This window comes from Balaenoptera physalus, assembly GCF_965194825.1.
Source record: "Balaenoptera physalus genome assembly, chromosome: 16".
Classification (NCBI taxonomy): domain Eukaryota; kingdom Metazoa; phylum Chordata; class Mammalia; order Artiodactyla; family Balaenopteridae; genus Balaenoptera; species Balaenoptera physalus.
This window is the reverse complement of record NC_138898.1, coordinates 1225191-1253110: the sequence shown is the minus strand read 5'-3', so window position 1 is coordinate 1253110 and position 27920 is coordinate 1225191. Positions and strand designations below refer to the sequence as shown.

Below are 27920 nucleotides of genomic sequence, written 5' to 3'. Positions count from 1 at the left end.
TGGGGGCCAGCAGGGACCTGAGGCACTGCCCAGGGCGGGGGGCGTGGCTGCCCAAGAAGCTGCCCCGAGTTTCTTCTCAGTGCCCCCGGTCCTTCCCGGGAGACTGAGGGGAGATGTTGTCTCAGACTGGCCAGTCTGGTTCCTGGGCAAGGGCCGGCAAAGCGGGCCGGGGGACAGAGCATCTGTATCCTGTGCCCTGGGCCCCCCAGTGCTGTGACCGATTCAGGGTCAACCCAGCTCCCAGCTCCTGGCGCTGCTCACCCCTTGTCACAGCAGACAGTGCCAGGCCCGGCACAACCCCAGGAGTGCCCAAAGCTCATGGCTCATGCCCAAAGCCCATGGCCTGGCCAAAACAGGGCCAGTCGGCTCTTTGCACCCCTCCTAGGGCTCCCTATGAGGACAAGGAAGAGTGAGATTGATCTGCGAGCAGTGTCAGGCTTCCTAAAGCAAGGAGGGCTTCCTGGAGGAGGGGCCGAGGGGCTTTCAAGTCTGGGGAAGGGGGTGGTTTGCTGTCCCCCAGGTTCCCCGAGCATCTGAGCTTTGGCCCGGTAGGACGAAGGCTTGGGCTCCTTGACCCTGATGTTCTCACCTCCTCCCACCTGCTCAGCTGGGCCCCAGGTTGCCCCCTCCAGGAAGCCCTCCATCCCTCCACCCCACAACTCCTGTAGCCATCCTCGGGCTCCACTTCCTCCTTGAAGAACGTGGGCAGAGCAAGCGAGGCAGCTCTGACTCCCCAGCATCTGGCTTGGTTGGCAAGCTGCCAAGTTTCTGGCGTGGGGCAGGGGGGGCAGACGGACAGCTCAGCGCAGGAGTGAGCAAAGCCTCCATTCGACCGAAGCTTTGCTCCCGCAAGTTGTTACGTTTGGTTCTAAGAACTGCAGAGGGCTCGTTTCTCAACATCCCCTCTACAAAGCTGTTTCTATTTCAGTGAAAATTGAAGGCGTTTGTGGTTTTAATTGCCGACCAGTCCCTGGGCCCGTTTCCACTCTGGCTGGACCAGGGCTCTGCAGAAGAGAGTGTGTGCACAGTGGAAGTTTATTTCTATGTGCGCGTCTTGCTCAAAACGAGAAAGAAAAAAAGGAACATCCGTGAAGGGCGGGCAGGCTGACGGGGAGGCTGGGCTTCTCTGCCAAGCAGATTGCAAGGCGGTCTCTCTGGGGACAAACACCTGCTCCTCGTTCAAAATAGACGGGCGTCCACCAGGCCCACCTGGACGGGCCAGCAGATGCTCAGGCCGGGCGCTGGCAGCTGCACCGCAACCCCCCTCAGCAGGGCCCTGGGCTCGGGATGGAGGTGCCTCTCAGCAGAGAAGGGTCTTGGGTGCATTTTATCCCGAGGGAACCTGGGGTGCCGAGTTGGAGAGGGGCCCCCGAGGCACTTGCTGACCCCACCCCTCCCGACAACAGTCAGAGAGATACTGTCCTCCTGTCTGGCCCTCGTCCTTCCACGCCTGGGGGCTCTTGGCTGGCAGGTAGTCGATGCTGAGAGTCGACGGTGCCTAGACGCACACTTGGCCGCCTTTCCCAGCCTGCAGCCCATGGATTCGCCCAGGTCAGCTTCTCTGCTCTGCCTGCAGCCCCGGGGAGGGCCCGGGGCGGGGAGAGCAGCTGTCTGCAGCAGCAGGGGTGGCAGGCGAGGGGCTCAGGAGACGTCCAGCCTCAGCTCCTCCCGCTGGCACCCTGGAGCGGGAGCTGCCCAGAGGTTGTCCTGCCCGGAGGTGGGGCTGGGCTGTCACCCTCACGTCGGGCATCTCTGGGCCAGGAGTGACTCAGGTCACACAGGCCTGCAGCAGGGTCAGCACCTGCAGCCAGTCACAGCGCAGGGGGCCTGCGGGACACCAGAAGACCGCCCCGGCCCAGCGGAGGACACGTGCTCTCCACCCGGGGCTTGGGCCTCTGTCCAAGGTCCCCGCCCAGGCACAGCCACGAGCAGCAGAGTTCAGCGGGTCTGTGACACTTGCCAGCGGCCAGGGTGGAGTTCAGGGTGATGAGTCAGGAGATGGGCGGCCTTGCATCCAGCACGGGTGGGGCGGGCATGCCATTGGCAGAGAGTTGGGGGTGGGGGCAGCTGTGGTGATGTCCTCTGGGGGACCACGCAGGCAGAGCCGTTGGCCCCAGAGGACCAGGCACCCCAGCTTGCCCATCCGCAGACCTCGAGCATCCAGCCCTCCGTGCCCTGGTCCCACAGATGCAAGGACAAGCATGGCACCTGCGTCCCGGGCTGCCGTGAAAATTCCAGGAGCCTCAGCCCTCGGTCCCGGCAAGCACCCACGAGGCCTCAGATGTCAGCCCTGGGCCTCAGCCAGGAGGCTGAGCTCTCAAGCCTCAGTTTCCTCGTCTGTAGGGTGGGGACAGAGCCCACCCCGCCTGGGCCTCCGGCCCCCGGTGCAAGGCAGTGGGACCCACGACGGGGGAGTTTGTGGGGGAGGAGAGGTCTTCTGAACGACAGGGAAGCGTGCCAGAGCCCGAGGGCTCACCTGGGACGTCACCCCTGCCACCTCCACCGCTGTGGCCGGGGGTGAGGGCAGCTGACTCCACGCAGGGCCAGCCCATGACCCCTCTGTGGGACCAGGTTCAGCCCAGTTTGGCCATGCATGGGGGAAGGCGGCCGCAGGAGCTTAGCCCCCATGGCCCTGAGAAGGGTGACCAATCCCCGTGTGCTTGGGACTGAGGGCTTCCTGGGCTGTGGGACTTCCGTGCTAAAGCCAGGAGTTGGGAGCAGGCAAACCAGGACTGGGTCCCCCCAAGTGCCGGAGGGAAGTGGCCCCCGGTGCCCACCTGAGAGCTTGTTGAGCAGGGCAGAGGCATGGCCAGGAAGGTTAGGGTTTAGGTCTAGCTGGTTGAGGAACACTGTCCTGGACGGGCTTGAGGCTTGGGTGGCAAATGCTGAGACCCCTTGCACTGGCCCAACATCAGGCCCCCGCCCTTGGGCCGCAGACAAGGGCTCCCGGCGATGCTGTGCCCATGTGGGAGGGCACTGCCTGCCCAGGCCCCACTGCTCCCCACCCCCAGTGGCCTCTGCCGGGTGCTGTGGCTCCATCGAAGCGCTGCCCTCCTCCCAGGGGCTCAGGGGCCTCTGCTCCCCCAACAGTGGGTATCTTTCCAAGAGGTCTGGGTCCTAAGCTTGGCTGGCCCAGGCAGGCTCCAGGGGGGCACAGGGGTCAGTCAGTGGGGGCAGCGGCAGGCAGGATGCAGCTGGTGAGGGTGAGGCTCAGGGGATGGGGGACAGACAGCAGGGCCCTCTTGCTCCCTGGCAGCCAGCTGGAGGACTTGGGGGCCGCCACCTACAAGGGCAGGAGGGGCTGACCTCTCCCACGGCTCTGTCAGAGGCCGCTGGTCCCCCTCAGGGGCCCCTGGAGCCACCAGCTCAGACACATCTGGCCTTGCACCATCTGTCTCGGGGCTTGGAGTCAGGGAAGGAGCCCCCTCAGCCAGGGGGACGTCACAGACGGAGGGTCATCAGAGGGACAAAGCGCGGGGGGGCGGGCGCTAAGGCAGGGTCACCTGTTCACATAGACGGACCTGGCGGCCCCTTGCTAAGTGCTTAATCCTCTAATTTTGTGCCCGTTTTATTTATGTATTTTTAAAAATTATTTATTTATTTATTTTTATAAATTTATTTATTTTTAAAAAAATAAATTAATTTTTAAATTTTTGGCTGCATTGGGTCTTCGCTGCTGCACGCAGGCTTTCTTTAGTGGCGGCGAGTGGGGGCTACTCTTCGTTGCAGTGCACGGGCTTCTCATTGCGGGGGCTTCTCTTGTTGCGGAGCACGGGCTCTAGGCGCACGGGCTTCAGTAGTTGTGGCGCACGGGCTTTGTTGCTCCGCGGCATGTGGCATCTTTCCGGATCAGGGCTCGAACCCATGTCCCCTGCGTTGGCAGGCGGATTCTTAACCACTGCGCCACCAGGGAAGTCCCTAGCTTGTTTTTTCAAATCTGCTCATGCTTTACTCATGTTCAACCCGCTCTTTTATTTATTTTGTTAAAAATTCTTCCACCTTGTTTTTTTTTTTTTAAATGAGCAGAGCTTTTATTTTATTTATTTATTTTTTGGCTGCGTTGGGTCTTCGTTGCCGTGCACAGGCTTTTCTCTAGTTGCGGCGAGCGGGGGCTGCTCTTCATTGTGGTGCGCGGGCTTCTCATTGCGGTGGCATCACTTGTCGCAAAGCACAGGCTCTAGGCGCGCGGGCTTCAGTTGGTGTGGTGCACAGGCTTAGTTGCTCCGCGGCATGTGGGATCTTCCCGGACCAGGGCTCAAACCCGTGTCCCCTGCATTGGCAGGTTGATTCTTAACCACTGCGCCACCAGGGAAGTCCATTCCTATTTTTTTATTGTGGTAAAATTCACATCAAATTTACCACCTTAATCATTTTTCAGAGTTCAGTTCAATGGTACTATGTATATTCACATTGTTGTGCAACTGTCACCACCATCTATCTCCAGAACTCTTTTCATCTTGCAAAACTGAAACTATACCCATTAAACACTCACTCCCCATCCCCCCCACCACCAGCACCTGGCAACCACTGTTGTGCTTTTTGTCTCTGAATTTGACTACACTAGGGACCTCAAACAAGTAGAATCAGAGTATCTGTCCTTTTGTGACTGCTTTATCTCACTGGCTTATTTCACTGAGCTTAATGTCTTTGAGGTTCATTCATGTTGTAGCAGGTGACACAATATCCTTCCTTTTTAAGGCTACATACTATTCCATTGTATGGATGTGCCACAGTTTGTTTATCCGTTCATTTGTGGATGGATACTTGGTTGCTCCCACCTCTCAGCTATTGTGAATAATGCTGCTGTGCCACGTGGGTGTGCAAATATCTCTTTGAGACCCTGCTTTCAATTCTTTGGGGGATATACCCAGAAGTGGAATTGCTGGGTCAATTTTTAAATTTTTTTGAGGAACTGCTAAACTCATTTCCACAGCAGCTGTACCATTTTACTTTCCCATCAACAGTACACGAGGGTTCCAATTTCTCCACATCCTCACCAACACTTGTTATTTTCTGCTTTTCTTTTTTTAATAGTAGCCATCCCAGTCAGTGTAAGATGATATCTCTTTGTGGTTTTGATTTGCCACTTTCCGGATTAGTCATGGTGAGCATCTTTTCAAGGGTTCATTGGCCATTTGTATACCTTCTTTGGAAGGTCTATTCAAATCCTTTGCCCATTTTTAAATTGGGTTCTTTATTTTTTGGTTGTTGAGTTTTAGGAATTCTCTATGTATTCTGGATATTATTCTCTTACCAGACATGAAATAACAAATCCTTTATCAGATATGTGTTTTGAAAATATTTCCTCCCAATCTGTAGCTTGCCATATTCTCTTAACGGTGTCTTTGCAGAGCAGTTTTAATTGTAATAAATACAACTTAGTTTTTTTCTTTCATGGATCATGCCTTTGTTGTTACATCCAAAAACACGTTGCCGAACTCAAGCTCACCTAGAGTTTTCTCCTGTGTTATTATCTAGAAATTTTATTGTTTTGCATTTTACTTTTAGGTCTGTGATCCATTTTGAGATAATTTTTAAGGTTTAAGGCCCATTTTTTAACATATGGTTGTCCAGTTGTTCCAGGACCATTTGTTGAAAAGACTATCCTTTCTCCATTGAATTGATTTGCTCCTTTGTGAAAGTCAGTTGACTATATTTGTGAGGATGTAGTTCTGGGCTCTCTATTCTGTTACCAGTGATCTCTTTGTCTGTTCTTTCCCCAGTGCCATGCTGAATTGATGACTTCATAGTAAGTCCTGAAGCTGGGTAGTCAGTCCTCTGACTTTGTTTTTCTCCTTCAATGTTGTGTTGGCTGTCCTGGGTCTTTTGCCTCCTCTCCATGTGAACTTCAGAATCAGTTCATCAATATCCACAAAATAACTTGTTGAGATTTTGATTGGGGTTGAGTTGAATCTATAGATGAAGTTGAAGAGAATTGAAATCTTAACAGTATTGAGTCTTCCTATTCATGAACATGGACTCTCTCTCCATTGATTTAGATATTCTTTGATTTTTTCATTAGTTTTGTGATTTTCCTTCTATAGATCCTGTACATACTTTGTTAGATTTATACCTAATGTATATCATTTTTTTTGGTGCTAGCAGCAAGCGGGAGCCAGGCAGGTGGCCTAGATGCACGTCTCCACCCTGCACTTGCTCTCGGGGTGACGGGAACCTCCCGTTGCCTCAGTTTCCCCATCTGGTCTGCGGTGAGGATGCAGTGAACTTTCATCTGTAGGTCACTGAGAGCCGCACCTGGTGGGGAGCCCCTGTGTCAGGATTTGGAAATAAAGGCCACTGGCCTTCTGCTCTTCACGCAGGACATTTCCAAACTTCCTTCAACGACTGGCTTTAGCAGTTAGTTTAAACAGGAAGTCTGCCTTGGGCCCAACCCAAACCCACTTTGCTTTGGTTCAAGAGGAATATCTTTGATATCCGAGTTCCTGGGCCTTTGACCCACTGGGCGCACATGCGTGTTTTTACCCCACAAGCAGGAGGGGGCACAGGGCCCATCACCAGGTGGGTCAGCCGCGGGCCGGCCGGGCCATGCAGCTGCCACAGAAGGCCAGGCGTCTCCCCCTGGGTGGACCCCAGGCTCCCTCCGACTGTCCAGCTCACAGACGGGCTGCTGCAGCTTTCCTTGGGTGCCCGTGGCCACGGGGAACAGAGCCCCGGAGCTTCCCGCCCCTTGTCGGGTGATGGACGGGGAGCCAGGTGTGCGCGTGTCCCGGGGGGCCCGCAGCTTCGTCCCACTCCCACCGCCCGGCCAAGGTCAAGGGAGCCCTGGGTCTAGGCCAGAGCCCCAAGCGGCCACCTTTGGTTTAGAAGTAGGTCAATCAACCGGGCGAGAGTGGCCCTGCTCCTCCCTGTTCCCCGGTGAGCATGTCTCCTCCTGCGGGTCGGGATGACCGTGGGGCGGCCACGGCCTGCGGACCCTGCTGACATCTGGATGAAAGGGGCCTCTGGCGGCCTTGTCACGTCCCTGCGAGATGCCTGGGATCCCAGGCGGTCTGTGTCCTGAGAGCCACAGAAAGCAGACCCGCATGGGTATCACGCAGCCATGAATATTCATGCAAGCAATTGACTCGCAAATCCCAAGTAATTTACATGTCATAAACAGTGTGTGGATGTCTTTTCGGGATAAGAGCTGTCAGAGAAAATGAATCTTGATTACCAGTCGAAACAGGGAAACAGACTCTGTGTCTGCACCCACGTCTCTGTCTGCATCCTCGCAAGGCCACCTGGAGACACCTTTGTGCGACCATCCTTCAAAGTCTCAGCTCCAGGGGCTGAACGTTAGCGAGAATAAGGAGAGAAGGAAGCGTGGGTTCCAGCGTGAGCTGCAGGCTGACATGCCCGCCCACACTCCTCTCTGCGGGCTGTGAGCACTGTCGCAGGGACGGTGGTGTCCCTCGGTCAGGGACACTCAGGGCTCCGTGTGGAGTCAGTCTGTGTCCCTTCCAGTGTTCCGGACTGGGAGAAGGTCTAGAAATCGTGGCTGCAATTGACTGGCTTGGGGCCTCTCACCCAGTGATGCGCTGGGTCAGCTCGGGGAGGGCACGGCGCAGTGGTCCGGCCTTTGAGAGGGAGGGGCCCTCACCCTCTGGTGGCCGCTCTTGACTTGGGTCTCAGGTGATAAGGAAGGTTCTGAGCTGGGTGAGCAGACCTCACACGAGGGGTCCGTGACGAAGGTGTGATTAATGTACGGTCCCCGTCAAGCCCTGTGACAGCCCCGACGTGGTTGCTCCCAGCACCACTAATGATAGTTTCGAGAGCCGACTCTGATCCCCATGGCCACCCTTGGGGCTCGGGGCTCTCCCGACTGTCCCTGTTTATAGGTGAGGAGACTGAGGCTCAGGTGGGGAAGCCGCTTGCTCTGCCTCTTATCCTGGGACTCGCCGCCCCTCCCAGCGTCCTGTCCTCAGCGCTTAGTTCCTTGACAAAACTCTGGTTCATTTCTGAGGCTTGGTGGGTGAGAGGACAAAAGAAGAGGATGCCTTCCCGGGAGCACGGCCTGCGGCCTCTGCCCCCTGGGAAATCTTGGTGCATCTGGATTCTTCGTGGGGTACAGAGAAGGCCATGATTTGTTTCTGGAAGCTATGGCCCCAAACGCAGGCTGCCCTGGGGTCCCTGCTGCTCCTGTAGTGTCCTCCAGAGGGACTGCTTGCCCACTGTTCCTATAGGGGGGCTTCATTTTTTAGCGCAACTTTGCTCATGGCTCCTTTTAAATGAATGACTCATCCTTGACCTTGTGCAGATGCTGACGCATCCTGTTTTGGGGGTGACCAGGGGGTCCGGGGGCTGCACCTCTGTCTCCCCCGCTGACCAGAGGTGGGACCAGGGGAGTGCAGGCGCCACGGGCTGTGGGGTGGATGCCACCTGGAAACCGTTCTGCGTGGCTTCTCGTAAGAACCCCGAGCTGCCCTGTGTGCGGTGCGGTGCCCAGTCTGAATCCCGGGGAGCTTTCGGTGTAAAATACACACCCGTGATTCCAGAGAGCTTGTATGAAGGGAAAATGTACAGGATCTCACTAACGCTTTTTATACTATAAAATAAGTAAAATCTATTAATGAAATTATTTTCACCTGTATCTACTTTTTTTAGTGCAGTCCCTAGAAAACTGTGAATCATTTACGGCTGGCACAAACTGCACTATTCTATCGGGCTGTACAGCCGCAGGCACTGCCTCCGGGAAAGGAAGCTGCCTGTCCGTGCACACAAAGCTCCCGTGTGTGCTTGGGGCCGTTTGCCAGAGCCTCCCCCAGGTTAGGGCCCCCCCCATGTGGAGACAGCTCATCCCTTCCTTTGCCAGCTGATCTAGACTGAATGTTTGTGTCCCCCCAAATTCATGTTTTGAAGCACTACCCCCAAAGTCATGGTATTAAGGGATGGGGCATTTGTGGGGTGATGAGGTCATGAGGGTGCAGCCCCCATGATGAATTAGCGCCCTTATAAGAAGAGGCCAGAGAGCCCCTCGCCCTCTTTCTGCTACATGAGGACACGGAAGGCAGCCTCACCTGAGACCGTCCACTCCGGCACCTGGTCTCCGCCCTCCAGCCTCCAGAGCTGTGAGAAGTAGATTCTGCCGTTTATGAGCCGCTCAGTTGAGGGTACTGTGTTAGGGCAGCCCGGGCAGGCGGTCATTCATTTGTTCATTCACACGGTCAACGTGTGGGTGACTGGAGGGCACCGGGCTGTGTCCCCAGGCAGCCACGGGGCGGGGTGGCAGCAACTAAGAGACACACATCATCATAAGTACCCGGGGGAACCGCTCTCCCTCGGCCTCTCCACCCTCCCCGGCTGCGCCACTGCCCACCTGGCCTGCTGGGGGCGTGAGGACGGCCTGCCCCCGCCTGGCGCTCTGAACAGCCCCGTTCACAGTCATGCAAATCGCCGTAATTGCAGGTGGGAGGTGGGGCCACAGGAGAGGCTGAAAGCCTGTCTGCTCCGCGCACAGGCGCCCCGTTCAGCTGGATCGCGCTTCTGCATCAAAAACCTAACGTCAGCGGCTTGGCTTGACACACTCCCAGTCTAACAAATGAACCGATTGTGCCTTTGGGACAAACACGGCGTTAGGAGGGAGACTGAGTTCCTTGCGTGGGTGGGAGAGGACGCAGAGGAAGTGGCCCCGGATGAGATGCCCACTGCAGGGGGCAGCCCCTACGGGGTGGGCAGCCCCCAGCCTCCTCCGCGCGGTGGAGGACAGGTTGGTGGCCACGCCCCAGGTGCCACCCTGCCCATCGCTTCCTGGGGGCAGGTAACCCCCGGGAGCCGTCTCCATCTGCTCAGGCTGCTCTGACGGACCAGGCTGGGGGCTTCTAACAACACGTGTGTTTCTCACAGCCCTGGGGCTGGACAACCAGGGTCCAGGCGCTGGTACTGACCGTGTCCTCTCCCTGTCCTCACGTTGGGGGGCGAGCAGGGGCCTCCCTGGGCCTCTGACCCCATTACGGGGCTCCACCCTCACGACCTCGTCACCTCCGGGAGGCCCCACCTCCTAACACATCACCTTGGGGGGTAGGATTCGACAGGTGAATTTCGTAGGACACACTTTCTGTCCACAGCGGTGTCGCCCCCTCTGTGTAATGTGAGGTTGGAGCGAGGGTTAGAAACGTAACACACAAAATAAATACACAGGTGAGGGTGGGCACCAGGGACATTGTGAGGCTGTGAGGCTGGGCCTGCAGACCCCACTCGGGGGGCGGGTGGCAAATGGCAAAGCAGTGGCCAGAGAGCCAGGGTTCTGGCCAACCCCTATTTCTGGCTGAGAGCTTTCTTCAAAGGCATCTAGTCTGAACATCAAATTTGGATTCCGGGTTCAAGCACCCTCTTCATTAGAGTCTAACTTTCAGAGCCAGGTAATTATCGTCTAAATCTGCTAATTTTCATCCCTCAACAGAAACCAGTGTGCAGTGATTATAATAAGCCGGGGTGTTGGCCGAGGGGACGTGTGTTCAGAGACACGTCCCCTCGGTGGTGGCATGGACTGGGGGCCCCAGGGTCTGCTCGGAATCAGGGGTGCAGCAGCTCGACAGCATGGAACCTGATGGCCTTCTCAGTGGCGACTTGGAGGGAAGCCAAGGCCTCGAGCTGTCATGAGGCATTTCCCTCGTTGAAGTGACCACCCGGGCTCTGCGTGAGCCAGTGTCACCCAACCATATTCAGGTCCGCTCGCCCACGCGCAGTAAAGCCAATCTGCTGTCACCTGGTTGTGATGAAGGAAAATACAGCGTTTATTGTTGGCGCCAAACATGGAGTCCAGGGCAGCTAGCGCTGAAAAAGCCCAAACTCCCCAATGGGTTTCAGGGGAGCATTTTTAAAGGCCCAGTTGGGTCGGGGGGCTGGGGGGGAAGTCGCAAGGTATGTGATCAGCTCATGCACAATTAATTCTCTGATTGGCCGACGGTGAGGTAACACGGTGGGGTCACAGGGGTTCACATTATCAATCCTCAGACTCCAAGAGGCCTGGGGGCTACATGATCATGGTCATCAAGTACTTAACATCTTCCATTTGGTGGGGGTTTTAGCATCTATGAAACAACTCAGGAAGCGTGCATCAGATACTGTGCGTACTTCAGAGAGGAGCTACAGCAGAGGACGTGGGGGAGGGGTCTGTCCCGGGAAGGACCCAGAGGCCCTGCTCGGTTACACCAAGAGCAAACAGGACCAGACACGGGAGACAAGTGTGCACACACGCAGCTCACACACACGTGCACACATAGACACAAACACACACGCACAGTAAGCGGGACCGAGGTTTGGGGGCTTGAGGGAAGACCACTTAGACACCATCAAAGCACAGACCCCTTAAAGGAGGCCGGTCACTCGTCTCAAGCTGGACTCAGCTGCCCAGGGCCCTCTCATGTTTGATTTCACCCTCACTTGAGTTTGATTCAGCAGCGGGCTCTTCTCTTTCAAGCTTTAATTACACGCTGCTGGTTTTTCAAGAAGTCAGACCCACAGGTCAGATTCGCTGATGAGCCTCTCTTCGCGGGAAATAAAAGTAAAAGACACGGCCCTCACCCCCACCATGCTCCTTACCCTACTCTGCAGTGTGGCGGGAGGGGTGGGACACCACAGGTGGTGCCCAGTTACCTTTATAAAACCAGTCTCCACCTGGCCAGCTGGCTGCTGGCAACCTGTCCCTAGAACCAGAGTCTATAAAGAGATAAAAAAATAGTCCCTAAATTCTGGGGTCAGATAGCCCAGTCAGCCACACAAATGACCGCTGCCCACCGCTCCCACCGCATCCCCCTGCCTTCACAGGACTTGTTGTCAGTGCTTGGGGCAGGGGGTGGGGGGAGATTGTATTTTATTTAAGCAAGGTTTCCCTCCAAGGAGAAAATGCAATGGTGGGACAGATAAATTAAAAACACAGCACTTTGTAAGGCAGTGTCTCAGCTAACCTCTGCTGCGTAACAAAAGAGCCCCAAACTTATTGGCTTAAAACACTAGCTATTTATTTGCTTGTGATCCGTTGGATGGCAAGTTGAGCTGGCTCAGCCGGTCTCAGCTGGGGTCACTCACGTGGCCTCGGTCATCTTGTGGCTGCACTGGGCCTGGATGGGTCTGAGACAGCCTCATTCATCTGTCTGGAGGCTGGTGCTGGCTCTCACCTGGGCCTCTGTCCCAGGGTGAGAGGCAAATCAGGGTCTCTTCACATGGTGGCCGCCACATTCTGAGAGAGCCAGCAAGAGAGTGTGAGGCCTGGCTGGGAAGACACAGGCCAACACGGCCGCTGCATTTCGCTGGTCAGAGCCAGCCCAGTCGAGGGGTGGGCCACAGACCCCACGTCTCTATGTGAGGAGTGGCCAAGTCACATTGCAAGAGGTGGGCGTCCAGGGTGGGAGCCACTCTTGGCCGTCCTAAGGACCATCTGCCACGGGCCACAGGGTGGCAAGTTCATGGCACAGTCTGGTCCAGGAGAGCTTGTGAGGAGCTGCCTCACCATCTGGGATGACTAGGGGAGCCTAGGTTCCACCGCACGGCCCCTGGGGGGTCCTGGTGATTGTGAGGATGCGGGCAGGCACAGTACTGCCCCTGGGCAAGCGTGCCACTCAGTGGTGTGGGGGCTGGTGGCGGCCAGTCCAGAGACACCTGGACATACGGGGCTAGAGCCGTGCCTGGGCCTCAGGGGAAAGCAGCCACCGTGATCGCTGTCTCCCCGCCCAAGGGGTGACCTTGAAGTTGTTTCTCCCATCATAGGAGTGCTCAGGCCTGGTGTCGCTGTGGGTTTTACCCTGTAGCTCTGCGTGGGTAAGAATCTGCGGTTAGTCCATGGGGACGACGACAGACTGACCAGAAGAGGCAGAGACCTCACGGTGCTGACCGTTATGCAACCGACCGCATCAGTGGCCTCAAGTGGCAGGCTTGCCTACCAGCTCAGCCCAGGCCCAGCCCAGTACAGGGACCAGGCCCATACAGGGAGGGAGGCCAAGGCCCGGGAGTGCCTCGAGTGGCCTCCCTGGCCGGGGAGGGGCCGGTGTTAATTGAAGGGGGGAGGGGCAAAAGGTTGCCCTGAATGAGCCCCAGTGAGTGCACCTGGAACAGTTTCTAGAGGCTGCAGTTAGCGCCCAGGTCGACGGTGGGAGACGTGGGCCAGCAACACCAGGAGCAGAGGACGGGGGACCCCAGCCTGTGGGGGCTCGTGCACCCACCTCGAGGGCAAACCGATGCCCCGAGTTCCTGCCCCTCCCCCATGTCTCCTCACGTGTCTGCAGGTTGCAGGTACCCAGGCTTGGCTGGGAAGGCAACTCCAAGATGCCCCCACGCTGCAGTTTACCCTGCGATTCTACCGAGGGGGATAAACCCCAATTCACGAACTCAGTGAGTCATTCTTGGGGAGGAGGGGCCCTGGCAGCTCAGGGCACCTCCCAGAAGATGGACTTGTTGGAAGACTCGGGAAAGCATCTCTGCTCAGGGCACTTCCATGGGAAAGAGACTCAAATTGTTGGAGGAAAAACGTAAGAAGGAACCTCTGACCTGGGAGGTCAGCAGCAGCAAAGACACCTGAGCAGAAGGAGACGTGCTCTGCCCTGGAGCCTCCTGCACCGCCAAGTGCGCGGCTCCAGGGGCCCTGAGAGGCTGAGGGTGTAGGGGGACCTCCTCTCGGCATCACCCTCGCTGCCCCCATGTCCACCCACCCCGGGGCCTGCCTTAGCCCCCCTAACACAGATGCTTCACCTCCCTCCTGGGCCTGGGCCCCTCCCTGGGCCCTCTGCCCCCAGGCCCTACCCACCCTGCCGGCAGAACTCTCCCGAAATGCAAACGCCGCTGGGCCTGCAGTCTCCTGCTTCGCCCCTGCCCCCTTCACCCTGCCCCGTCTTCCATGAACAGGAGGAAATGGCCCACTGTCTGGGATCTGACACCGCCCGGCCCCCCGGGCTCCCGAGATCGCACGTGCTCCCCTCCTTCTCAGGTCCATGGGTGCCCCTCATCCCTCAGGTCTCCGTATGGAGGTCCCTCCTCCAGAAAATGGCCCCTTTCCCCCCAGTCTGGACCTCGAGCTCACCTCCATGCCATGTTTGTCCACCTGTCCTCCACGCTTACCTCAGTCTATGTGCAGGGTGCCTCGCATACAGCAGGTGCTCAATAAGTGCTTGTGCTGTTTAGACAAGGTGGGTTTGGGTGCACGGTGCATTCAGAGTTTGGAGGACGGAGCGTGGAGCACAGGCTGGTGGGCCTGCGGTGGGGAGGGGAGGGGGTGGGGAGGCTGCGGGTAAACAGAAGGGAGGGTGCTGGAACATTCCAGAAGAGACGCAGCGCCTGTCCCTGTTCAAGTCCGCGGCTCCTGGGCTGGGAGGAAGCCGGCTGCCCTGGGCCTGTCTCCAGGTAATCGCCTGAGTCCCAGGAGGCCTGAGCAGCACAGCCTCGTTTCCTGAAATCACATCACGAGGAAAAGAAGGGCTGATGAGCCTTGAGTGGAACATCAGGAAGGCCTCTTGGCGGTCCCTGCAAGCCGCTGGCCTGGCTCTCAAGAGAGAGAGGCTTCCCTGGGTGCCAATCAGCAGCCCCCCCGGCCCCTCCCCCCCAGCCCTCGAGCTCAGACCGTCAACAGTGCTCCAGGCGCCCAGGGCCTGGGTCAGGCGGGGGTCCTTCTGCAGGGGTGCGGGCAGGGCAGGAACTGGGCTGGGAGCCAGCCTGGGCTGTCCTCAGTCCCCTGGCCTTCAAGGTGGACCAGCCACCCCCATCTTCATAGGCAGGAGACAGGCCCAGCGTGAGAAGGGGACGTGCCCAGGGGGCGTGGCAAGACCCCAGCCTGGGCTGCTCTGCTCGTCACTCCAGTTCTAGAAACAGAAGTCACCCCACAGGCCCGCCTCTCACACGCGTGTGGAGAGCAGTGAGTCTCGTGTGCCCTGGGCCGTTCACATGATGCAAAGGCCAAGGCTGTTTGCTGTTGCAGAGGGGCCCTGTGCAGCCGTGAAGGAGGACAGCGTAGTGGAACGCCATGTGGTCACGCAGCCGCGTGGAGGCCCGTGGTCTCTCGGGGACGGAGGAAGAACGGTCTTTAACAGATACGGTCGTCGGGGGAACGAGCTTTGGAATGGCGCTAGGCAGCTGGCCGGCACCCACCGGCGTTCCCTCTTCCTTTACTGATTGACTTTTGTCCTGGAGAGGAGCACAGCCGGGCCCGCCGGCACTGGTGGGGACCAAGTGGGGGTGGGGCGCAGGACCCCACCGTCATTTCTAAGGTGCCCCTGCTGCTAATCACAGCCATTCGGGGTGGAAGCCCCAGGAGGCCTGGCTGAAGGAGCAAAAGTGTCACTTCCCGGGGCTAAGCCCAGAGCACAAGGTCCCCTCCACGCCCAGGGGCTGGTCAGCTTGGGAAAAAACTAGAGCCAAACGCTGGTCCAGTGGGGCCTGGGGGGACATGGGTGGCCTCTCCCAGCCCCCCTCCCTCACACCGGCCGCTCGGCTCCGGGTCCACCATAATCAGATTCCCCGCAAGCAGGGACGGAGCGCTAATTCTATTGAAAGGAGCCGAGACACCGGGTACAGGGCCAGATGTCCACGGGGATCACAGTTACCACTCTGCCAGTGGATGGTAATTCAAAATTGGGAAGGAACAGGATATTTGCTGAGCTGCCCACACACTGACATGGCAAGAAAACACTGAAAATCGTGGGATTGGAGATTCAATCCCACAACTGAATCACAGAATCGGAGATTCAGCTGCCAGCGAACACGCAGTAGGGCCGCTTCCCCGCCCACCCCTAGAGGTGGAGGACAGGCCCCGGGCTGAGCCCAGGCTTCGAGCTGCGTCTGCAGCACCACTCCTTCCTAAGCGCTTTCTGAAATGCACCTGACACCAGCTTGGACCCGGTCCCAACAGCACGGCAGTGCCCGGTCCTGCTGGACTCACTCCCAGGCACGGCTGGGGGATTTGCAAAGTTCCCCAGAAATCCACTCCCAACGTCCACCAGCCCCCAGGGGCTCTTGATTAAGACCAGGGCCCCAAGATTTCCTGGCATGGAGCAGAGAACGTTCTTCGATGGCTTGACTTCCTTCAAGGGTGCGTGCAGAACACTCTGTGTGGGACCGGCACCACTTTTACTCCTGAATCAAGGTGGCCCTACACGGGAGAAAGGCACACACAGAAAGCTTGGCAACTGACCGTGGGGGCTCATGTTTGGACCGGGAGCCACCCTGCAAGACAGAACTTGTCACAAGCAAGAAGATGGTCATCGTCGTGGTGTGAGGTGCCGGTGGGGGTGACAGCTGGGGCGCACCTGCTGTGGGCCGTGGTTTCATGGTAGGTGACCAGGTGACCGCTAAGGTGCCTCCCTGCCCACATTCCATGAGACACAGAGGCGGGGACCGGGCCCGGGGTTAGACTTCCACCCCCTGCCCTGCGCCTGTCCTTGTCAAGGATTTTTACAGCCCCGTTGGTTGCTAATTAGCAGATGTCCCACTGATTTGAATGTTCTCATGGGCTTTTTAGCCAACAGATATCTGAAAACACGGCAAACAGGGCTTCAGTCTACGGATGGTCTCGATGCAGTTTTGAGATGGGATGGCATGACCGGAACATGACTCACCACCCCAGCTTCCACACCCAGGGTGATTAACGAGCCCCCCACCAACGCACAGCCAAGGCCAGGCCCCCAGCACCTGCCCTGTGTGCTGCTGAGGGCAGGATGCCATCCTGTCTCTCCTCGAGGACGGCGACCCTGGTACAGGTGGAGGGACAGGCGTAGTGGGAAGGCCATTTCCCTAATCCGATTGAGGGTCTCCCGGCAGCCCGGCTGGTGCCAGCGCTGCAGCACAGCCGGGGCCAGGCAGGATGCGGCTGCAGGGCGGAGGGGTCCTCTGTGGCTCCAGCACTCCAGGAGGGTAAAGACTCCCACGTACAGGGCTGCTGGCTGTGCGGGCAGCGGGGACTTGGTGGGGGCCTCTTGCAGAGGTTACAGGCTGCTCGCCTGCCCTTCATCAGCGGACGGGAAGGGTCTGGGGACACGGTGGGGTGTCCCAGTTGATCCCCGCCCCCAGCTGGCTCGGGGCTCCCACTCCCCAGTCCCTCCCCACCCAGGCTTCCCAACCACAGTTCCTCCCAGCCGGGCGCTCCTGCCCACCGGGGCAGCCCCTCCACAGCGATGGGCGCTGTCCATGGTCCTGAACCCTAAGGCGCCCTGGGGCGCGAGCATTCTCTCCACTCGAAGTCGCTGGTGACTCTGGTCAGTCCTCTCCCAGAAACTCCAAACCTGAAGAGGAGCACGGGGACCAGCGTGGAACAGAAGGGAGATCAAAGGAAGGAGAGAGTAATGGACAGAAGTTCAGTCCTGAGAGATCACCGCGGAGCCGTGGCCTTTGGACTAGAAGTTGTTCTCAAATTTTTGCAGTTACCCAAAGTGTCCCCTCTGGGAAGCTGGGGGTGGGGCATGCATCCACCGAAGTGAGGTCCCCCGACACTTGCCCCCGACCAGGGGGTTCTCCCTTCGTCTGCTCTCTGCGTGTCACAGGCCCCAGGGCACGGAAGCAAGCACTGGGCTGTGGGTCAGACTATGTCTGGGCTTTTTCTTCTATAAAGTGAGAGCACCAATAGCTTCTATGTGCATATTCCACAAGGTGACACATGCAAGTCACTGAACATGCGTCTGGCTCGTGGAAAGCACTCTGTTAAGAGTTAGCTAAAGGGGGGCTTCCCTGGTGGCACAGTGGTTAAGAATCTGCCTGCCAATGCAGGGGACACGGGTTCGAGCCCTGGTCCGGGAAGATCCCACATGCCGCGGAGCAGCTAAGCCCGTGAGCCACAACTACTGAGCCCGTGTGCCACAACTACTGAAGCCCGCGCACCTAGAGCCCGTGCTCCTCAACAAGAGAAGCCACTGCAATGAGAAGCCTGCACACCGCAACTAGAGAAAGCCCATGCTCAGCAACAAAGACCCAATGCAGCCAAAAATAAATAAATTTTAAAAATTTATTAAAAGAAAAAAAAAAAGAGTTAGCTAAAGAGTGTGTATCAACCAGAAAGTGGAAGTCCTTTATACTGAGCCAAAATCTGGTACTAGAGCCACCTAATGCTGGGTGGAACTGCATTGTGAGGAGCTGGGACTGGTGGCCGGAGGGGCCAAGCTAAGCCCGGAGCGGCACACAGTCCGTGGAGCCCCCTCCCCTCCCCGAGGTGGCCTTTCTGGCCCTAAGATGACTCACTTGGTGCCTCAGCAATGCAGGCAGTTCTTGGGGAGGTTCGGGGTCCCTCCCCTGCAGGCACACGCTGGGCTTCTCCTCAGACACTCAGGCCTGCGGTCAGTGCTCTGACCCACGGAGCAGCGGGCCCTCGACGCTGGTCTGTCTTCTTTCCCAGACGCCTGTCTGCCGTGGGCCGCGTGTGCCCTCCTGGGTGGGATCCCAGCGGCGTCCGGAGGGTCTGGGTGCTCATGAGATGAGGGATGCTGGAGGGCAGAGTTACTCGGACAATGTCAGCCCGGGAGATTCTGGGCTGTGTCACCTCGAAGGACAGTTTCTGCCCTCCCGGCCCTGGTGTCCCGCCTATGAAGCGAGGGTGGATGCCCTGAGATCTGGTCCCCCCCACCTCCAACACCCCCGTCCCAGGGCGGCACGGTGGGGTGTGTGGTTCTCGTGTCACTGTGGGAGCAGGGGCCCGGGCACCTGTCACAGGACACACGTTCATTCCACTCAGGTGCCTTAAGGTCAAGAGGGCGTGCCCGGAGCCCCCCAGCTCCCTGCCCGTTCCCTGAGTCGGCCTGGGTCAGCCTCCGTTAGGCTTCTCTCCCGGGAGCCATCCTGGGCGTAGAGGCAGCTCCTTTCGTTACGGAGGCACCAGCTGCTCTCTGCTTGCTCTTTGCACTAAACCGTGACCTTGGCCGTCCCTGTCGGTCATTCTCAGCGTCGACGGCACCCCGTGGTGTGGATGCGCCATGACTTATCAAGCAGCCCGAGTGGGTGGGCGTTGGACTTGTTCTGGGGTTTTGCTTTTCGAGCAGGGCTGCGCTGAGTGACAGTGACAAACGGGGACTCTGGAGTGACTTGCATCATTGTTCTGCCCTTGGTGGTGGCCGAGAGGGAGGGGGCTCTCAGCATGTGCTGGATGAGGAGGTTAGGAGGAGGTGGTCCCTAAAGCCTGGCCCTGGCTGGACTGGTCATCTGCTGGGGGCGGCCCCTGCCAGGCCAGCGAGGCCATCTACATTGGACGGTTTGACAGGGAGCCCCTTCTCTCCGCCTCTCCCCTCAGAAGCTGTTGTACAAGCTGCTGAGTTTTGCAAACACCCTGAGCAATATTTTTATTTATTTATTTATTTATTTTTGGCTGCGTTGGGTCTTTGTTGCTGCACGTGGGCTTTTCTCTAGTTGTGGCGAGTGGGGGGTCTACTCTTCGTTGAGATGCGCGGGCTTCTCAGTGCGGTGGCTTCTCTTGTTGCGGAGCACGGGCTCTAGGCGCGCAGGCTTCAGTAGTTGTGGCATGTGGGCTCAGTAGTTGTGGCTCACGGGCTCAGTAGTTGTGGCTCATGGGCTCTAGAGCGCAGGCTCAGTACTTGTGGCGCACGGGCTTAGTTGCTCTGCGGCATGTGGGATCTTCCCGGACCAGGGCTCGAACCTGTGTCCCCTGCATTGGCAGGCGGATTCTTAACCACTGCGCCACCAGGGAAGCCCCTGAGCGGTATTTTGCACCTCCCCACTCACCGCAGGCTGGTGTTGAGCCGTGAAGCTCAGTAGTCCAGGGGCTGTCTCTTTGCCTAAACACAGTGGGATCAGTCAGAGAGAAACAAGCCGGTACAAGACAAGCTGTTGCCCCTCAGAGGAAGGGTAGACGCGACGACAGCCTTGAAGGAGGAGGGAGAGGCGTGAGGACGCCCTGACTGCGGGCCAGGCTATGTGCCTCCCATTGGCGCCCCGCATCTGTTTGCAGCAGGCCGGGGGCAGCCCTTCCTCCCAGACAGACCTGTGTCCTGTTCCACTTTCTTCTTGTTGCTTAACCATTTCACTCCCTGTCCCTCACAAAATTACAAATGCTGGAGAGCAGAGACGAGGCCCTCCACGGTGCTCTTCTTTCACCTGTGAGGGCCCATTCTTAGGCAGGTCTCCCACACAAGGTGGGAGAACAGAACCAATGGCCGCAAAAGCAGTTTTCTGCTCAGCAGGCCCCCCGCAAAGGTGGGGTCTCTCTTCTGAACAGCAGGCCTGGGGCTGGTTCTCATAGGACAAACGTGATTGGTGGAGAGGTGAACATGTGGCCTGTGTGTGTCCAGTGAGGACTCACCCGGGCCTTTTGGAATGTGCCCACTGGCCAGGAATGGAGCGGGGTGGGTGTTTCCAGGGGAGCGGACGGAGGTCCTGGGAAGGGGCAGTGGAAGCAGCAGGCCCTGAGCGTCCAGCCCCCAGCTCTGCAGCCCGTCACCCACCTCCTCCCACTGGTTCAGGCGCTGCCTTTACCACATGCCACGTTTGCCTCATCGGGAACTGCCCCTGGCCTCTCTCCTGCTCCCCTGATTTATTCGCGCCAAACTATTCTCATACAATGTCTTTTTAGCACCCTCCCATAGTGGATGAGGCCTCCAGTCCCCTACTGACCTGTCACCTTCCTTTCCAGAACTTTCCTGGCTACTCTTAGATTATCTTTTTTTCCATTTGAATTTTAGAGTCAAGCTGTCTATCCCCAAGTGGTCTGACATTTTACTGGGACAAATGCATAGACGAGCCGCATCCCTCCGCGTCCGCGTGCCTCTGTCTGGAAGGGCCCTGCTTGCCCCTCCTTCCCCCCTGTCCTTCCTGTGGCTACACTTGCAGTGGTTCCTGGGCGTCCTGCACAGGGCTTAGCAGACTCCCTTCTCTTTGCTTGTTGCCGGGGGTGGGCTGCTCCCCTGTTCCCAGAAGTTGGGGGTGCAGTGCAGGAAAGGGGTACAGGCTGAGCTCCCATCCGTGCTGTGAGCCTCGGCAAGAGAAGGCAGACGCCGGGAGCCAGGCGTTGCCCTGGTACCCCACAGTCCGGGTTCGGTCTCAGTCTCCAGGCTGGAGGGGCGGGGAGGCCGAGAGAAGACACACCCCTCCGGAAGCCCACGCCGGCCCGAGCCTCGAGCCTCGGCCCCAGGCCTCTCTTGGGGGCGCCTGCAGTGCCGGGGCCCCTCTCCCCACTCCAGAACCTCAGGATCAGGGCCTGGACTTCTCCCAGCTGGGGGATCCGCTGGGGGCCTGGGCCCTGGCCCACCGCTCGCGGCCCCCAGAGGTGGCTGCTTTTGCTGTCTGTGCTCATCGAAGTATGGTATTTCAAATGTTTTGACATTTAAAATCTGTGTTGAATACATTTGTTGTGTTTAAATTATGCCCGGCTGTGGTGACTCACGGGAATTGGTTTGTCTCCTGGGCCCAGGCCCAGCATCCCCGTGCACCCCAGCCCAGCCCCCGGCCCAGAGCTGCCCCTCGGCCGCACCAGCCCCTCATCGTCCTGCGGGAGGGCCTCCAGACCCCCACTTGAGCTCAGTGGACGCAGGAGAGAAGGGTGCCCGGGGGAGGCCACTCCCAGGCACCCAGCGGCTGACTAGTGCCGGGCGCAGGGCTGGCAAGTGTGGAAAGGCCGCCTGCCGAGGGCCCACGCGGCCCCTGTCCGACGTGTTTGTCCTCTAGTTTAGGGGAGTCTTTTCCAGAAGGAGCCAGAGGTGACCTCAGCCACCATCTCCTGGATGCCTAGAGTCCTCCCAAGCGGGACCCGGAGCACCGTGCGGCGGGCAGGACCTGCGGAGGCGTCGGCCAATGCCCCGAAGAGAGGGCCGTGTGAGCTGCCCTGCTCGGGACAGACGCCTGGCATCCAGGAGGCCCAGGAGGCGAACCCGTCGACCTTCTAGAGCCTCCAGCACCTCTTGGCTTCCTGCCGGCCGCGGCCGCATTCGCAGGACAGAGCTGGACGGTCCTCCCCCTGCTGAGACCGTCCTTGTCTACCATCGAGGAGGCCTCCACGCGGGACCCTCGGCTCTGCTCTCAGGGCTGTGGGCAAACCCGAGTGAGGAGACGGAGGGGGCAGCCCGGAGCCCGGGGCACCCCCGTGCAGACCCCGGGAACCAGGTGGGGCCAGTGCAGGTGTCTCTCCAGGTGTAGCCGTTTGCTCTTGGACTCTGAAGTCCATGTGAGCATTGGGGGCCGCGGCGGTTGGGTGGCGGGGATGGAGAAGAGGCACCGCCCCCTCACCAGGGCTCGCGAGTTCACACTTAGAGGCTCGGGTGTCGGAACATGACGTCAGGACCCGCGTGCTCAAAAGACAGCGCCAAACGCGTTTTTACTCCAGAGGCTGTTACTCCGGGGCCCTGGGAGGTGATGCCGGATTCAGGACCAGCTCGGTGGGAGGCCTGTTCCCCATCGCTGGTCAGGGCCACACGCGTCCACTGGCAGGTTTGCGTCCCTGTCAGGAACGGCAGTGGCAGCTCAGGGAGGCCACAGCTGCTCGGGCTGAGCAGGTGCCCGTGAAGGCGGGTCTCAGCCTGGTGTCGCCGAGCAGCCGGGCTCCAGCTCAAGTCCAGGTCCAGCCACTTCTGAGCTGGTGACATTGGCAAGCCCCTCGGCACCCGGAGGCTCGGTTTCCCCAGAGGCAGAGAAACGTGGAAGGTGGAGGTGCCAACGAGAAGCTCTTTTCAACGCGCTGAGAGGCAGTGGGGCGGGGGGCGGGTCTTCCCTTCGTGTCCTAACGTGAACTGCCCGGGTGCAGGACGAGGGACGCTGGGTGAGCCATCCTGGAGAGGAGTCAGGAGGGACCGCTTCCTTGTCCAGACCTGGGAACGCAGAGCCCCGGCCCCTCACCGCAGCCGGGACGCCCCAGGGTTTTACTCCACACTGTACAGCCTGGGGGCTCCCCAAGCTGACGGAGAGTCTGCAAACCTCCCCGGAGCCAGGGGTGTGGGAGCGGGCGGAGAGTCAGTCTGGGAATGGACAGACCGAGCACCGCCCACGCTCCAACCCCTAAACCTGGGCCAGTGGGCGGGGTGGGCACCAGGGCGCGTCCCGTGCCCCGGTCTCACAGGCCGCCCCTCTCCATCTCTCGCAGATCAACACCTTCATGTCTTTCGTGTTCCCCATGGTGGTCATCTCCGTCCTGAACACCGTCATTGCCAACAAGCTGACCGTGATGGTCCGCCAGGCGGCCGAGCAGGGCCAGGTGTGCACAGTTGGGGACCAGCATAGCTCGTTCAGCATGTCCATCGAGCCCGGCCGGGTCCAGGCCCTGCGCCACGGCGTCCGGGTCTTACGTACGTAACCGCTGGGCCCTGCGAGGGGCGGGCGGCGGGTGGCCACCAGGGGCCAGCAAAGCAGCGAGCTCGGTACCACAAACAAGGTTTAGAGACCCGGGGGACGGAGCGCGTCCGGGCCGAGGCTGGGAGTGCCGGCTCCCCCCGGGGTCGGGGCTTCTCTTCGCTCCCTCACTCATCCATCCATCCATCCACTGATTCAGCAAGCCTCCTGGCACCGGCTCTGAGTCGGACAGTTTGCTCACAAAGCCAGGGCCGCGGAGTTGGGGTCCCCGTGCGTGCCGGGCGGTCGGGTGCCAGCGGGAGAGGCCGGAGGTGCCGTCCCTCCGCATGCATTCTGGCAGGGGATCCTGAAGGCCTGAGGATCGTGTCGGGTGGACCCTACGTTTCTGTGGGCTGTGAGGGTCCGTCCTCCCCCTGTGTGTCCCCGGGCCTGGCCTGGGCCTGCAGGTGCATCATGAGGAGGGGTCCTCAAAACAACCTGCCCCCTCCCTGCTCTCCTGAGGCAGCCCCGGCCCCCCCCGGTCCCCCAGAGCACCTACCCTGTGCTTCCCACCACCCCAGCATCCACCCTCCATCTCCCCCCATGCCCCGGGCTGCCTGCCCCTCACCTTCTGCAGCCACTGGTCTTGGAAGGAAAAGGTCCCCGCAGCTCTGTCCAAAAGGAACGTGATGCAGGCCCCACATGGGGTGTTAAATGGTCCAGTAACCACTTTTTTAAACAGTCAAAAGAAACAGGTAAAATTCATTTGGATCATTTATTACTCCAGTATTTCCAAAATAGTATCATGTCTGCATCCATCCACATCATGTGATTGACGGGAGAGTGACTCGGATGTGCTCTGCACTTGGGCCCGCTCGGCTCCCCACAGACGCGGGTCAAGTGACGGACAGGCAGTGTCCAGTGGGCAGGGCCGCAGCATCTGCTTCTGCTGTGTGCGGGCAGGCTTTCTGGAACAGCCCGGTGCCACCAACCCCTGCTGCCAGCAGGCAGCACCTTCGTTGGGACCTCCCCGGCCCAGGGTCTCCACAAGCCCCCCCAGGGTGGGTCTCCTGGGCCCATGGGGTCAGGGCAGCAGCCCTGGAACGGGGACCCCAAACCCAGGACCTCCCACGGATCCCCCCATGTCGCCAAGAAGATGACGCACATCTCGGGGACCACCCTTCTCTCTGCAATGGGACAGCACATTTGGCCCTAAGTTTTCCCAAGTGGTTGGGTGCTTTCTTTTTCGTTGTGGTAGAATATACAGAGCATAAAATTTACCATCTTGACCATTTCTAAGTGCACAGTTGAGCAGCAGTGTAGATGCCCATGTTGCTGTGGGGCTATCACCACCAACCCCCCCACCTTGTAAAACTGAAACTCTTCCCATTAAACACCAAGTCCCCACCCCCTCCCCCAGCCCCTGGCAACCACCTTCTACTTTCTGTCTCTGTGAATTTGACTCCTCCAGGGACCTCCTTTAGGTGGAATCATACAGTATTGGGGTTTTTTGTGATTGGTTTATTCATATGGTGTAATGTCTTCAAGGTTCATCTATGTTGTAGCCTGTGTCAGAATGTCCTTCCTTTCTAGGGCTGAATAATATTCTGTTGTATGGATGGACCACATTTTGTTTATCTGTCATCCATTGATTTCAGCTACTCTGAATAGTAGTGCTGCTATGAGCTACTGGTATCTGTTTGAGCTCCTGCTTCCAATTATTTGGGGGCATATACCCAGGAGTAGAATTTTAATTTATTGAATTAAAAAATATTTTTAAACAGCCAAACTGTTTTCTAAAGTGGCTGCAGCATTTTACATTCCCACCAACAGTGTACAAATGTTCCAGTTTCTCCATATCCTCCCCCAAATTACTCTTTTCTGTGTTTTTCTTTTATGGTAGCTATCCTATTGGGTATGAGGTGGTATCCTATTGCAGTTTTGATTTGCATTTCCCTAGTGATCAGTGATGTTAAGCATCTTTTCATGTACTTATTGGCCATTTGCATCTCTTCTTCAGAGAAATGTCTATTCAAGTCCTCTGCATCCTTTTGTATTGGGTTGTTTGATTTTTGTTGTTGAGTTTTCTGTATACCCAGGATATTAATTCCTTAACAGATGTGTGATGCAAATATGTTCTCCCATTCTGTAGGTTGCCTTTTCACTCTGTCAGTTGTGACCTTTAATACACAGTTATTTATTTTTATATAGTCCAAATTATTTATTTTTTCCTTTGTTGTCTTTTCAAATTCAATGTTGTGAAATTTTTGTCCTATATTTTCTTCTAAGAATTTTATACCTTAGCTTTTATGTTTAGATCTTTGATCCATTTTGAGTTAATTTTTGCAGATGTTGTGAGGTAAGGGGACAACTTCATTCTTTTGCATGTGGGGATCCAGTTTTCCCAGAACATTTGTTGAAAAAACAGCCCTTTTCCCTTTGATCTTGGTGCCCTGTAGAAAGTCATTTGACCATGTATGGGAGGGCTTATTTCTGGGTCCTCTGTTCTAGTCCATGGGTCTATACATCTGTCCTCATGCCGATACCACTCTGTTTGGATGACTGTAGCTTTGTGGTAGGTTTTGAAGTCAGGAAGGGTGAGTCCTCCAGCTTTGGTCTTCTTTCTCGAGATTGTCTTGGCTGTCCAGCATCCCTTGAGATTCCCAATGAATTCTTCTATTTCTGCAAAAAATGTCATCAGGATTTCCACAGAAATTCCACTGAATCTCTAGATTACTTTGGGCAGCACTGTCATCTTAACACTATTAGCTGTTTCAGTCCACGAACACGGGACATCTCCCTCCACCCCCCTGAGGCCCGTATCCCTCCATGTCTCAGGTGCCGTGGTCATCGCCTTCGTGGTCTGCTGGTTGCCCTACCATGTGCGACGCCTCATGTTCTGCTACATTTCGGACGAGCAGTGGACCCCGTGAGTACGGGAGGCTGGGGCCGAGAGGGTGAGGCTTGGGCTGGGGGCATGCTCCCCAAAACAGTTGGATGTAGGGGTTGGGGGCACTGAGAGGGGCAGCTCAGGGCGGGCGGGGGGGGTCAGCATCCCCCAAAAGGCCCTCAGGTGTGGCTGTGATAGGGCAGGGAAGGCAGAGGCCATAGAGGGACAGACACCCTGGAAGCCGCTTCATAAAAGGAAAGCAAGTCCTAAGATAGTCAGTACAAGACAGTTTTGGGGGCGTCTGGAGAGCGACAGGAAGGGCTGGCGCTGCCGGCTGTGGGAGGAGCGATGGCGACCGTCGGGGCCCCCAGACCACCCCCAGCCTGGAGGAGTTGCCAGGAGGACCCCTGGGACTCCGAGAGCATCACACCCGCACTGCGACGTATGGACGCCGGCCTGGCCAGCTGGCCTCCCCGCGACGGTAGCCTCAGCCCTGCTGCGTGAGCTCCTCTGCATAGCAGGGCTGCCAGGTCCCAGAGTCGTGGGCTCTTCCAAGTGACGGGGAGCCACTAGGGAGGGCAAATCTAGAAAGGATGAGGAGAAGGTACAGGGCATGGAACACCACCCAAAGTAAAGGGTTTCTGAAACTCAGGGCTGCCTGGCGGTGAATGAGCTGCCGGATGAGGGAGTGAGATCCCCGTGCATGGAGGCAAGCAAGTCGAGGTGAGGTGCACAGCTGTCTGGGAGGTGCGGAGGGGGCTCCTGGCCTGGCTGTTCCGTTGAGGCCAGACCCCGGCCACATCCTGCGGCCCTGGGTGGGGCTGGGATTCTGCACAAGGAAGGGCAGGCCAGCTGGGCTGCAGGGAGAGGTGGAGACTGCGGCCAAGGGTGTCTGCACAGCTGGCCTCGGGAGGGCGGCCGCAGCTCAGCTCGGCAGTTCAGCTGACCGGTGCCAGGCGGGAGTGTGCTCAGAACTTCCAACCTCTCAAGAGAAACCAGAGCCCTGGAATTTATTATGAAATATCCCCACTTCAAAAGATGTCCAAGTAGTCTGTAATGACCGTCCCAGGCCCCCACGTCAGCCACGGGCTGCCCCGTGCGGCCTGTGTCTGGCCCGCCAGCCTGAGCATCCTCTCCCACCCCAGGTTCCTGTATGACTTCTACCACTACTTCTACATGCTGACCAACGCCCTCTTCTACGTCAGCTCCACCGTCAACCCCGTCCTGTACAACCTCGTCTCCGCCAACTTCCGCCAGACCTTCCTGGCCACGCTGGCCTGCCTCTGTCCCCTGTGGGGGCGCCGGAGGAGGAGGCCGGCCTTCTCGAGGAAGGCGAGCAGCGTGTCCGGCAGCCACACCTTCTCCAGCAATGTCACCCGGGAGACGCTGTACTAGGCCCGGGCGGGGCCAGGCGGGGGGCCGGGAGGGGTCACGGAGGGGCTGCCACTCGGCCTCCACCCCTGTGCACCCAGCGCCTGGGAGCTGGACGGGGGTCGGCCCTGGGCCCGCTCCGTGGCATCCGAGGCCCAGGACCCAGCACCCACACCCAGAGGCTCCATTTCTTTTCGGCTTCTCCTCTCTCACCCTCCCCACCGCCCCCCTCCTCTTTGAAAGCCAGAAAGAGAGACTGATCCTCTCCCAGATCCAAAAAGGGCCTTTAATGAGGAGAAATTAGTGTTGGGTGAGAGGTGGTCTTTTTTGTTCTCGGACTAATGGATGTTGAGGGAGAAAGACATGAAGGGAGTAGGTTGGGGCCGGAGGGTGGTGACCCCGAGAGCTGGCGCTGGGAGGAGCCCAGCTGGCAGGACCACCGCTGTCCTGGCACCGCCGAGAGGGCCTCCGGGCAGCTCAGGACCGG

At 58.1% G+C, this 27920-nt stretch overlaps 1 protein-coding gene across 1 annotated transcript in view; it reads left to right on the top strand.

Annotated features, from left to right (window-relative positions):
• NTSR1 (neurotensin receptor 1) overlaps positions 1–27513 on the top strand; it is a gene marked incomplete at its 5' end in the record, with an annotated part of 46778 nt that extends 19265 nt beyond the window's left edge. Inside the window, 3 exons of the mRNA XM_082429793.1 lie at positions 22988–23189; positions 26011–26101; positions 27208–27513. Of these exons, the coding sequence (XP_082285919.1) occupies positions 22988–23189; positions 26011–26101; positions 27208–27457 (543 nt within the window). The 3' untranslated portion in view covers positions 27458–27513. The remainder of the gene's footprint in view (positions 1–22987; positions 23190–26010; positions 26102–27207) is intronic.
• Between the last annotated feature and the right edge of the window lie 407 nt (positions 27514–27920).